Raw genomic sequence first — 11,644 nt, 5'->3', positions numbered from 1 at the left:
AAACACCAATATTTCCCTAATCTCAACTCAACGAGGGACAGTTGGTCGTGATCCCTCTTTTTGGCGCAATCTTGTTGCAACTCATGTACTGAACTGGCCCAGGTTCGTCAAACATTGCATCCCAGATAGGAACACTGAAGTAAAGTCATGCCTAGCCATCTACAAGGTTAATATTAATTCAAATTACTGAACCATCATTGGCTCAATTAACGTTTTTAGAGGCTCATGTTAAGAGCTGTTGCTGTTGCACTGTGCTTTAGGTGTGATAAGTTTTTGTAATGACGGGTTCTGGTGCAGTGCTGCATTCACTGATAAATGGGAACTCAGAATGTCCAGCCTCTGACCAGGAAAAAAAAGTAAATGCCAACCAGTAGTCCCATTTCCTAGTGAAGATATAAAACATTATACAAAGTACTGGTAAAACATCACTAGCTTTTTTCTGAAGCTAAGTGAACTTGTTAATGAATTTTGGCTGTCAGCAGCAAAGCAAAAAAGCAAGACAAAAATAGTGCTTACTTTCTTTTTTTTCACTCACCAGCAAAGGCAGGCAGATGTGAAGTCTAATATAAAAATGATTCAACTCTAAACTGGGCTTATGGGCTTATGCAACAGTATCCTGTAAATTCGACCAAATCACCAGATAACATATTTCAGACCTATGTGGCCCTTCCAAAAACCTGACAGGATTGTGTTTTTTAGCTAATTTTCAATTCGCATTCCTTTTTTCCTGAAATCATCAGCAGTACAGAGCCTCAATCAACCAGATGCTGGTTAAATATGCGCAGATATGTTCAGATTTACCACTGGCTGTAAAATCTTTGTTTCTCCAATCTCACCAAACAAACATATTGCTGTTGCTTGCTAGGTGAATTCCGCACTAAGTTAATCTCATGTTGTATTACTCATTACAAGGACCCATGGTGAGAGATGATTGAAACTAAAATAAATTTACCAAAATGGGTCCTTGAAACTTGAGTTTTTTACAGAAATGTGATCTATGTGGTCCATTTAGTCTGTTTGGTATTCCCTAAAATTTTCTTTAAGGAGAAATGGACATGGGTTCTTATGGGTAAGTCCTTTTTTATTTCAAAGGTTAGTGAGAAACAGTCCTCATTTGCAGTGTCATTTAAATGTGGGCTGGACATGTGACACTATAGATAATATAATATATATAAGAAATAGGGTTGGGCGATATGGCAAAAATAAAATCACGATTTCGATTTTATCACAATCTTAAATTGAATAAGTGAAAAACAGACAGTGTTGCAGAAGTATTTTCGACTGGGCAGCTCGTACCGCGGGTCAACTACTTGAAGCAGACGTTCGAACAACTCCTTTTCTACCGTCTTGAATGGTTCCATATCTTTTGCAAGATAAAAGGTAACTGCTTCTGTTACTTTCTGAGTGCCTTTGTCAAATGCCTGTTTTAATGTTGTCTATTTTGGTCTTACGCTAGCTGCTGCCTCCGCCTGCGGTGCCGGTACCACCGGGCCCCTCGCTGTTTCGCTCTCAGCATACTGTTTGGGATGCTTCCTCTTCAAGTGATTGAACAGGTTCGTGGTGTTGCCACCCCACGTGCGAACCGTTTCTGTGCAAACTTTGCAAATTACATTTGCTTGCACTTGATCAGTTGCGGAAAATCCAAACCAATTCCAAATCATGGAGGTGGAATTAATTTTTTTAGTGACCAACTCCTCTGTTTGGCTTTCATCCATGGCTCTCCATGGGCTACTGCTACACACAAAAATAAGGAGGCGGGTAAGAAAGTGCGTCACTGCCAGTAATTCGCTGTGATTGGTCGGTCAGGTTGACGATGTAATACGTCTGGTGCGTTGGTGCATCAGCATAGAACTGCAATTTATAGAATGTGCCCTCGACGATCCCACAATCTCTGCAGTTTGACATATCGTTACGGATCGTCTTCACGTTGCAATCGTTCACGATTTAATATCGTCATATCGCCCACCCCTACTAAGAAATATACTAGAATTCATAAACATGCTATGAAGCAAAGTCTTTTTTGAGGTATGTGAAGTGCTTCAGGGTGTGGTGGCTTCAATGGTGGGAACAACTAGCAGTTGGCAGAGGTACGGTTTAATCCTGGTATGAGGTACAGCTTCATGTGAATGGAAAGGTGGATAAAAAAGACAGTGTGAGGAGAGGGGGGGGGGACGCCCCAGCAGTGTACCTCTGTCATTGGAAGATGGCTTCATAGTACTTCACAGAGACTGGGTGTAAAGTAAATAGAAGGCTGCAACAGACTGAGCCATCATTCTGCAGAGAAGAGTTAACAGACAAACATCGACACAGACACTGTTTGCACGCAACTTCCTAACATAGAACTGGAGGAGAGTGGAATAATAAGCCCTCTCAACCTGATCATTTTTAAATCGTCGGCATGCCAAGACTTTCTGGGACAATTGTGCACGCACACACAATCAGGTCACTGGATTCAGAGAACTCAGCTGCCTGCCTAGTCAGTGAAATCAAGCCACACTACCCTGCTCTGTGTAAAAAACAAATTGTTTCCATTTTAAAAACCAAGCCGTGTCTAGAACAATAGACAGCCATTGTGTTCCCACGGGATGGAGGAGAGCAGAGAGAAGTTTAACAAGAGAGCAGAGGTGTGACCCAGTGAGGACGCAGAACACACACACACAGAAATCCCCTAAGAGTGTGAGAGAGCAACTGAACTACCACTGTGAAAAATTGCAACATAATGATGCAGTGAGTACTGCGCAAACATATCATTTGGCCACCAGATCCCCAAAAAAGGCTATTTTTGTGCACATGTAAACACTTAAAAATCTGAATAACGTTTACTTGTGGTTCCTCCTTTTTTTTCACTCACTTAATGTGTGTGTTTTGTACACCGCAAACAACAGCCATTCATCCCAAGGGATGTCACTGAGAAAGCTGTGATGAAAGCGCCTTGTGCTGGACAGTCGGGCCTGTTTTGTCTCTTTTCTACCTGCTCTATCAAAGCAGTGATAACAGGCTCGTCTGTTCATCATCAGCCATGTGTTCCTGTTTTCATTAAACCAACACTTGAAGCAGGATCTGGTCACATATCTCTCCTTTTCACTCTTTTTGTGATTATCATCTGTTGCCATGTCAACTCCCAATTCCTGATCATGATGAGCCTGTTGATTCATGTTTTTTGGTTGTCCACAACACTGTGGAAAACCACGCACAGCCATACAGAGACTTGCACACCCACCAAGACAACGTATTTACACTGCTTTCTTGAACAAGACTCTCTTCCCATTTTGGCTGATTTTCGGAGGCCCTGATTACGCTGTGTTTACTGGCACTCGTAAACACAATGACAACCTGGCAGTGTTTAAACATCTGAAACACTGTTATTATTTCTCCATCTAGCGAGAAGACATAAGGCAATCCTCATTGCTTGGTTATCTGGCCCAACCGCAACCTCACCAGTGTGTCATCTGCTGGGCAGACACAAGGAAAAAAAAAGCAGCACAGAAAAAGCAATGCCCTGGGATCATTGTTTGGTAAGCGGATTAGTATCTGTCTGGCTGTGTTGCTGCCCATATCTACTTTTTAAAAGTGTAGAATCTAATTATTCAACATTTTTTAAGTGATGAAAATGTTGTCAGGACAAATGGAGAAGACATTAAACTCGCTCCATGTATGATGTCTTTGGCTAACTGAGTGGAATTGACATTTTGGTTTTTTGGACCCTTTGGCTTATTCAGCACCCGAAGAAAGTCAAAGAGAGGGATAATATAAAAGTAGTGTTGGCAGATCATAAGGCAGTGGAGTGCCAAGGCATCTCTAACTTCATTTACAGACTCTTCTTGACATTATAAAAGGCACACACCACCAGTAAATAGTGTATATATGAAAGATAGATCTCAGAGGCCAAAAACATGAGTCTAACACCTTGTGGCTCAAATCAGAGATAGCATCAGCAGATGTCACAGTATGTGGCCTGAAGGGTTTGCCATTTCCTTTTTTATATTAACCAAAGAGACATGTCTAAAAAAAATTAATGGAAGCAGTCACACATCTGCATATGAAGATAGCATCTGCTAAGCTTTCATGGCACATTTGTTGACGTAGGTAGAGTCGAGGTTGCAGGGAGATACACACTCTGTTTAGTGCAGCATTATGACCCATCTGTGATTGTAGTAACTCCTGACTCATTCTCAGAGCTTTATTGGCTGCATGAGACTTCAAAGAGGCTGTATAACGACATGCTGAACCGGTTTCTTTCTGACCTGTGCTGTGGTTGCACAGGCCAGCAGTGAGCAGATTGTGGAGTCTGCAGCTTCACTCTGTTTCTCATCACCTGCTTTAAAGGACATCAGCTGAGCTCATTTCTTTACTTCATCAATTTGCTTTGGATTTGTTTGTGTGTATGTCCAACTTCATCAGCCTTCCTCTCTTTAGTTATAGCGAAGTAAACTAATTTCACTGTCTGCCCACTGACACAGAATGCGCCGAGACAACTTATTGCAGTCTTTTTTTAGATAACGTTTAAGTTGCCAGGTTTTCTTCGTCAAAAAGCAAAACGTGTTAGAAATTGTGATTGAAAATCAGCTCATTAAGACCACATGTCAGTTTGTAGCCACTTAAAGCATTTTCAGACTGTCGCTCTGCTCTAATAAAATCCTGCTTTTATAATTGTAGCATTATCTGATGAAATCATCATCCTAGTAACTTATAAACAGCGTCTGTGTCGTGAATTCAGCTATACTTGCATGTACAATAATCGACCACAGAGAAAGTTAGAAGGAGCAGAATCTTTGGCCGTTTAGTCACATGGTCCGGAGCATCCTGGCTCTCGGACATCCATCAGTCACTAACATGATTTTGCTCTCATACGTGTACAGCGGAACATGGACGGTGGTCCAGTTAATGACCAGGTCAACCTGTAAATGTAGCTTGTCTCAACTGTGCATGTAAGCGTGTTGAGTGACTTCCAGCTGATGAGCTTTTTCACAACTTGGCATCCAAAAAGTTACTTTGGAAATCTCTAAATAGTTTCACAGATATCAGTGGGTTACTTTTTAGCCAGTGAATAGTATTAGGAAGTCAGGAGAATTCATCTTGAGGTTGCAAGTCATTTGCTCAGCGTCGCATCGTGTCAGAGGAAATGGCTGCCCTGGTTCTGTATGAAATTCAAAATGAGCTTTTTTTATCCTTATATTTAAAACAACACCCATGACCATGACAGAAATGCCAAGTTATTCCTCGGAAATCTAAAGTCAGATTAAAGAAAAAATAGAATTAAATTTAAAGGAATTTTGTAGATTATTCTTTGCAACATGCAACTCATGGTGACTAAAAATGCACACTAAATTAGAGTAACTTTAATGTAAGACTGCCAGCTAAACGCCTGAAGTGTCATAAAATGGTTTTTGTGTATGTGTGTGTTAGTGTGTTTATTTCTCTGCCTAAGTCAGCCCAACCCATGGTTTGTGCAGAAGGGCCTGCCTTGTTTATTGTTGTGTGTTGCTAACAACAGCACCACATGGTAATGATGATAGCGAGCCACTCTCCTATATAGTAATCTTAACAGGTGGAACATCATTCCCTCTCTAATTTGTCAGCCCCTGCTTGTTTTCTCTCTTATTCACCAAGATTTGTTAAAGCTAGTCTTTCTTTTTTTGCTCCTTCATCACCCAGCCACAATGTTAAATGAGCTAGTATTTTTGGCCTTCCACCATGACGCCAGAAACCATCAGACTTCTTAGCTTTCCTCTGTGGCGGTCCGTGAAACCCCACTGTTAGAGAAGCCCAAAGGCAACAGCAAAGTTGACTGAGTGTTCAGTAGCAAGGTAGTAAAGCAAAGAAAAAAAGAAAAAGGAATAACAGTGGTTCTCAGTGATTTATTGGCGATTTATTGAGATGTTGGCGCTGCTCTTGTTTATAAAAATCTTAGTTTTTGATGTTTTAGGCAAGGGGCTTTGGAAATACAGTTTTTGCTTGCAGTAGTGCATTACCAGATTCAAGCGGTTAGGTGCTCCCAAAGAGCACAGAATGGTGTCTTGTCACATGTGGGTACATGGTAGATGGAGTCAGCTTTGCAAACACACCTCCACCTGCTTAAGACCTCCAAGAAAACACTGTTATGTTCAGAACAGAGCATCTGGACAGTGGCTGCCTCACACACACTGGAAACACTTAAAGTTGTGGATGGAAAAACTCAACATGCTGCGCTTTGCAGCCCACAGTGACTTCAGAGCGTACAAATACTAATTTTCTCTTGCGTGTTGCTTGTCTTTGATGTTGCAGCTCTTGACCTTTTCTCTGCTGTCACCAGCTAATCTTTACATGAGTGGCAGTAAACACTGACCTAATATATCTTGGGGGGGACATAAATAACACATAAAAAAACAATATAATTGGCCTATAATTACAGTGCTGGGATTATGGAGAGTTTTGCATATTTGTAATCAGAACCGATCTGCTCTGCAGCACATAGCAACAGTTAAGATAGTAGATAGAAACAGAGTGCAGAGAGGATGCCTTCGCAGTCTTCGGTTATCTACTTGACACTCACTAGACTAAAAAAACTAGAAAAACTAAGTTAGAAAAATATCTAGAAAGCCAAGAGGGATTAAACACTAGAGACAAGGTAGAGGTAATAACATTATCGGCTGTGAATAACTTTAATTCTGACGCAACACGAAGTTGCTTTTTGTTAGAGAGGAATGCATCAGAATGGTCAGCCTCGAGTACTCGACTATCTGTTGCTGGTAAAGCAAGATAAAGGTTGATGCAAAGATAGGACAGCAGGGAGTTGTGGCCAGATGAGAATGTGAAGATAATGTTGGAAATTTTCAACAAGCCATAACCTAAATCCTCATCCTGTGGTGTTATACCTCTGGGTCATCGTGTCCTCATCTCCCGCACACGTGTGCACGCATAGTTCTTCTCCTCTTCTAAGAATGATCAACACAGGAAAAATGTGGCGAGAGACGTCTGTTTCATCTCTGTGGAATACACCTATTACAAAACAAAGTGGAACACTACAGGAAATTTCATAATCAGGCTGACATTAGCCCAAGGCACCACAAACCCTGCACTGTCAATATGGGTCACGCAACATGAGAATGGTTTTTGAAAAATAGAAAGGAACAGAGCAAGGAGTGTGGGGTAATTAATTGCTTATGGCAGCTTGCAAAGTCCTGAAAACCATTTTGCAGTATTTTGTGAAAAGCAAGGTTAGATGTGGCAAAGCACAACAGGCAAAATTTAATGTTAGCGCTCTTTCTGATGGCAGAGAATTTCTGAGTTTGGGCCAGCGGGCTCTGTTGCTGTCTGTTAACAATGCTAAACTCTGAACACAGTGTCCTTGCACAACCTTTTGCAGTCCCTTGAAATCATAGATTCCAGTGAAAATGAAGATTTTCATTAGCGAGAGGGAACGTTTAGCAACGCCCGTCGTGTGTTGTTTTGCGGTGATGGTGGCGCAAGGAAGGGCTTGTTAAAACAGCAGCTCAGGTTTAGTCATTTACTTTATTAGGGAATGTGGCATGGGGTGTGTTGTTACAGGGGACTGGGTATCCCTGGGTGAGGTAGTTGTCATGAGCAATGGAAGAACTACTTTAGTATGTTAGGACTAGATGGAAATTCAGAGAATTTAATGTCTTTTGAACATTCTTAAGTCATCCAATCATCGTTACCTGTTTAAGCCCAAACCTCTTACTAGCTGATAGGGTCATCGTTGTGTGTTTAGTTGACTTAGACAGTCTTGAGGCTGCTAGGCTAGAAAATCCAGATGCTCTGCTCGCTTTGCCTCATGAAATGCCAAGCCTTTCTCATCATATTCTTTGCTGGGCAAAACTCACCTAACGATTAGCCTAAGAGAGAAGACAGGTTCAGCACAAGATACTTACAGTGATGAACCCCCCCACCCCAAACCCACATGAACACTCAGTAAATAGTATGCTGAAATAAACACACTGGCTGCCCCGAAGAGAAGTTTGGTTTCATTGTTTAACGACTTTGCTATTCCTCGCTAATGTTTCACATATGAGATAGAGATTGCTCCCATTTGAAGGAAAAAAAAGTGAGCAGGCATCCGTCTTTCTCTCACTGACTCACTTACTGCCTTTCCATTCCCACTCAAATCTTTTACGCTCAGTCATTTTCAATCTGATTTCCTTAGACAAGTCAATTACATTGGCCTGAGTCCATTTGTTTTTGAACTAAATATTAGAGAATGGAGTTTATGAGTCATAAGAAACATCTTTCATCTCGATCCTATTAGTCACCTTGCTGCTTGACGGCTTCTTGAAAACGTCCTTTTTTTGTCCAGCATCTTGAGTAAAGAGAGAAAACAGAGCAACACATGTTTGTGCAGGACAGGGTGTACACATACAGTACAGTACAGAACCTACAAAACTTGGCACACACACACACACAGACACGCCACCTAAACATGCATGTTTCAGCAAGATTCTGAAAAATCTTCATTGAAACCAGAGAACTCTTGAAAATTGACCCTTTTTTCCCCCCATTTGTGCTTTCAGAAACCACAGACCATGGATCAAGTAAATTTGACATGTGAGTGGACTTTCACTTACCTTGCAGCCCAGATAAATTCCTTCTATTTACAAGCTAAGCTTGACCTCTAATGTGTTCTGTTTGTTTCTCTTTGTGCATGTGTGCGTGTTCTGTTGATCGTCAGCGGCAGCAGTGGCGTCGCAGCTACGCAGAAGGAGAAGGTGAAGGGTAAAGATGAGACGTACTGGAAGGAGATCAACGCTGCCATGGCCTTGACCAACTTAGCACAGGGGAAGGACAGCGCGTCCGGGACAACCAGCTGCATCATCCAGAAATCCTCCCATATAGCAGAGATCAAGACTGTTAAAGTGCCGCTGGTCCAAAAATATTAGCTCTGACGTCATCCTCCCATCCCTCTATGCAAACGCGCAAACAGTCCTATTTCAGTAAACTTGCTGGAATCCAAATAAATTCCCTCAGAAATGAAAAGAACTTTGTTTAAGGACGGTAAATCATGGAGAGAGGGGGAGGGTGGGTTTGGAGCAAAATAAAACTCATTCTATTTGGTGTTATTGAAAATCTTCAAAAGAGGCCTTTATCATCCTTTTTCTTAACTGGACTGATGTGAGAGTGTCACCGCAGCATTTCTTAAAACATGACACTTTTGTAATGTTAACTTATTTTTTACGAGTCTTTTTAAAAAAATTCTTCTTTTATATGCTTCAGTTTTTGAAATTACCAAAGTGCCTGTTGTTGTTTCGATGAACTGATAGTGGTTAATGGGCATACTGACACTGAGGTGCCTCTGGAGTTTGTGGAGGAACATCTTGCATCGCAGCCATTATTCAGCATTTGCTTTGCGTGTGGAAACTCCCAGCAACATTAAGTGCCTTAAAGACTCAGTGAGCTCACTATCTGTGGCACTGATGAGCTCAAATAGCACACACCTGCATAGATACACAGCTGTGTAGAAAATGCCCAACATGAATTAGCCAAAGGCATTGTTCTTATTTTGACTGGAGTCTTCATTTTGACTGTAAACTGAACACTGCTGTGTCTCAGTAGACTTAGTTTCTGGCAGGCCTTCAGTAACTTCTGGATATGTAGATAAGCAGCCAGCTCTCTCCTCCCTGTCCACATCTCGGCCTTGGATTTCATTAACCAGCGAAGGATTCTTTTCTTATCGCGGCTTTTAGTTGCTGAAATGTGCACAAGCGCTCGGCTGGACCCATTTGAAGACACATTTACGCAGATCTGCAAGTTCAGTGGAAGAATGCAGTGACCTAAAAGGGATGTTTTTACTTTGCAATATCAGTGTTTTATGTGGACAGTGTTGCCTTTACTCACACACACACACACGCCTTTTGTTCCTCATCCATTCTCAGCTGTTTAACATTACATTCAAATAGCTGTTTACAAGACGACAGAGGAAAGGCTTAAAAGTTTGATTTTGTACCCCACTTTTTTACTTCGAAAACAGTATTATGTCAGCCAAGCAAGTATTAATTTGTTATTGTCGACCTGCTTGTGTCTGGTTGTTTTGTTTTCGATCAAAACTTGGTTTCTCCCGTTTAGTTTCTTTTGTCATTCAGTGGAAAGAACCTCTTCTTGAGAAAGTACTTATATATGGTGCATATGTTGTAAACGTTTGTAGTGAGCAATGCCAAGCTCACAAATGGGGAAATTCAAGTTGGACTAATGGAAGAAACTGAAGTTGGCCCTCTGTGCTGACTTTTTAATTTTATGTATATCTTCAAGGTACTGTTTATGTGTGTCAAAATGTACACTCTTTCAGAAATTGTGCAGTGTTAATTTTTATGACACCAAGACTGTTGTTATGGTCAAGGACTTTGAGAGGGAGTGAAGCTGCACATGGGGACTTTTTGGCTTTTTTTAATTTTTTTTTTACATGTCTTGAATGTGCAAACTGTTGAAAAAAAAAGGCCGCACTTAAAGTCCTTGGTTGTCAATGGAAGAAAAGTCAAATAAATGAAGGTTTTGATTAGTGTACCTATGGAAGTATAATGAAATGAATCGCACTCGCCAATCCCCAGGCACTGTTTGCTTATGCAGTGGGGATGTTAGGCTCCAACATGTGTTTTTATACTCTTGATCCAGGCATGGTAGCTGTGAGTGGTGCCGCGCCTTGTGTTTCTCAGCACGTCTGGACCACTCGTGACCCTCACACCTCACACGATAGCCGCACGCCGGGAGGAGGGGGAGGGAGTGCTCAGAAATAACCCTCTGTTGTTCTGCCATCCTGTCATCGCTCCCCCAACAGTGATGTAAACACAGGGGTTTTCTCCAGACATGACTTTGGTACTGTACTTTCTCCAGCACAAACCCTGCGTTCACAACATAGCAACAGTATGTATTAAACTTATAAATTATTACTACAGACTTTGTCAAAGCAAAGTAAGAGTGACAACAGTTTTTTTTTTTATTGTTAAGTTATATAAATTGAGACTTTTTTTTTGTTAATTTTGATGGAGACTGGATTTTCAATCCAATGACCAAATACATATCTCATTGTATTGTCTGATTTTGAGCTCTTGTAAGATATCTTTTATAAAAAACAGTTGTTACTTGGTCACAGCAAAGAATAAACATCTGAAAACATCTGAATGAAATGAGTCGCTCTTTTACTAAGTGCACTAGTAGAAGTTTAAAGCAACTTGGAGCAGCAGAACACAAACTAAAAGCATCAAACTGCAAAGATCTGACATGCGTCCAAACTTCTTGAACATTAACACTCATTTGAAGCTGTGTTTCTTTTTCATACTGCAACATGAAAAAGAAACAAACCTGTACATTAAATCTCGGGACTGTATGTCCCAAAAGTTAGCTTAACATAAAAAACTTTTGTTGTGCAGCTTTAAAGACACAAAAGAGCAGAGTGTCAGTGTCTACACTTTGGAAGTCATGTTCTCTCCTCGTTGAAGAAAGTGCAAACCTCTACTCTGTAGAGAAACTTCAGTCTTCAGTTGTTGCTGTCACCAGGCTTTGTCCTAACCATGGGCCACCACTTAACACTGATCCCAATATATAATATGATTGTTTACAAAACAAAATGCGGGGAGGTTTTTAAAAGCTAAACAAAATAATCATGGCATACCGCTGGAGGAGCTCAGCGCATACACCAGTGATCTGCGTTAACCACACA

The 11,644-nt window shown here is 41.1% G+C and overlaps 1 protein-coding gene across 4 annotated transcripts in view; it reads left to right on the top strand.

The window, feature by feature from the left end:
- The window catches only part of mkxa (mohawk homeobox a), a 30,276-nt gene extending 19,204 nt beyond the window's left edge, over positions 1–11,072 (top strand). For 2 of the 4 annotated variants that reach the window (XM_072378843.1, XM_072378842.1), the window contains 2 exons: positions 8,508–8,541; positions 8,666–11,072. In XM_072378843.1, coding sequence (XP_072234944.1) covers positions 8,508–8,541; positions 8,666–8,873 — 242 coding nt within the window. In that variant the 3' untranslated portion in view covers positions 8,874–11,072. The remainder of the gene's footprint in view (positions 1–8,507; positions 8,542–8,665) is intronic. The other 2 variants (XM_072378841.1, XM_072378840.1) reach the window with 1 other exon arrangement.
- Positions 11,073–11,644: the final 572 nt, after the last annotated feature.

Source organism: Leuresthes tenuis, unplaced genomic scaffold (genome assembly GCF_036924035.1).
Source record: "Leuresthes tenuis unplaced genomic scaffold, fLeuTen1.0.hap1 SCAF_24, whole genome shotgun sequence".
In the NCBI taxonomy this organism is placed as follows: Eukaryota; Metazoa; Chordata; class Actinopteri; order Atheriniformes; family Atherinopsidae; genus Leuresthes; species Leuresthes tenuis.
Note: the sequence above shows the minus strand (reverse complement) of the source record. Positions and strands in the feature narration are given on the sequence as shown.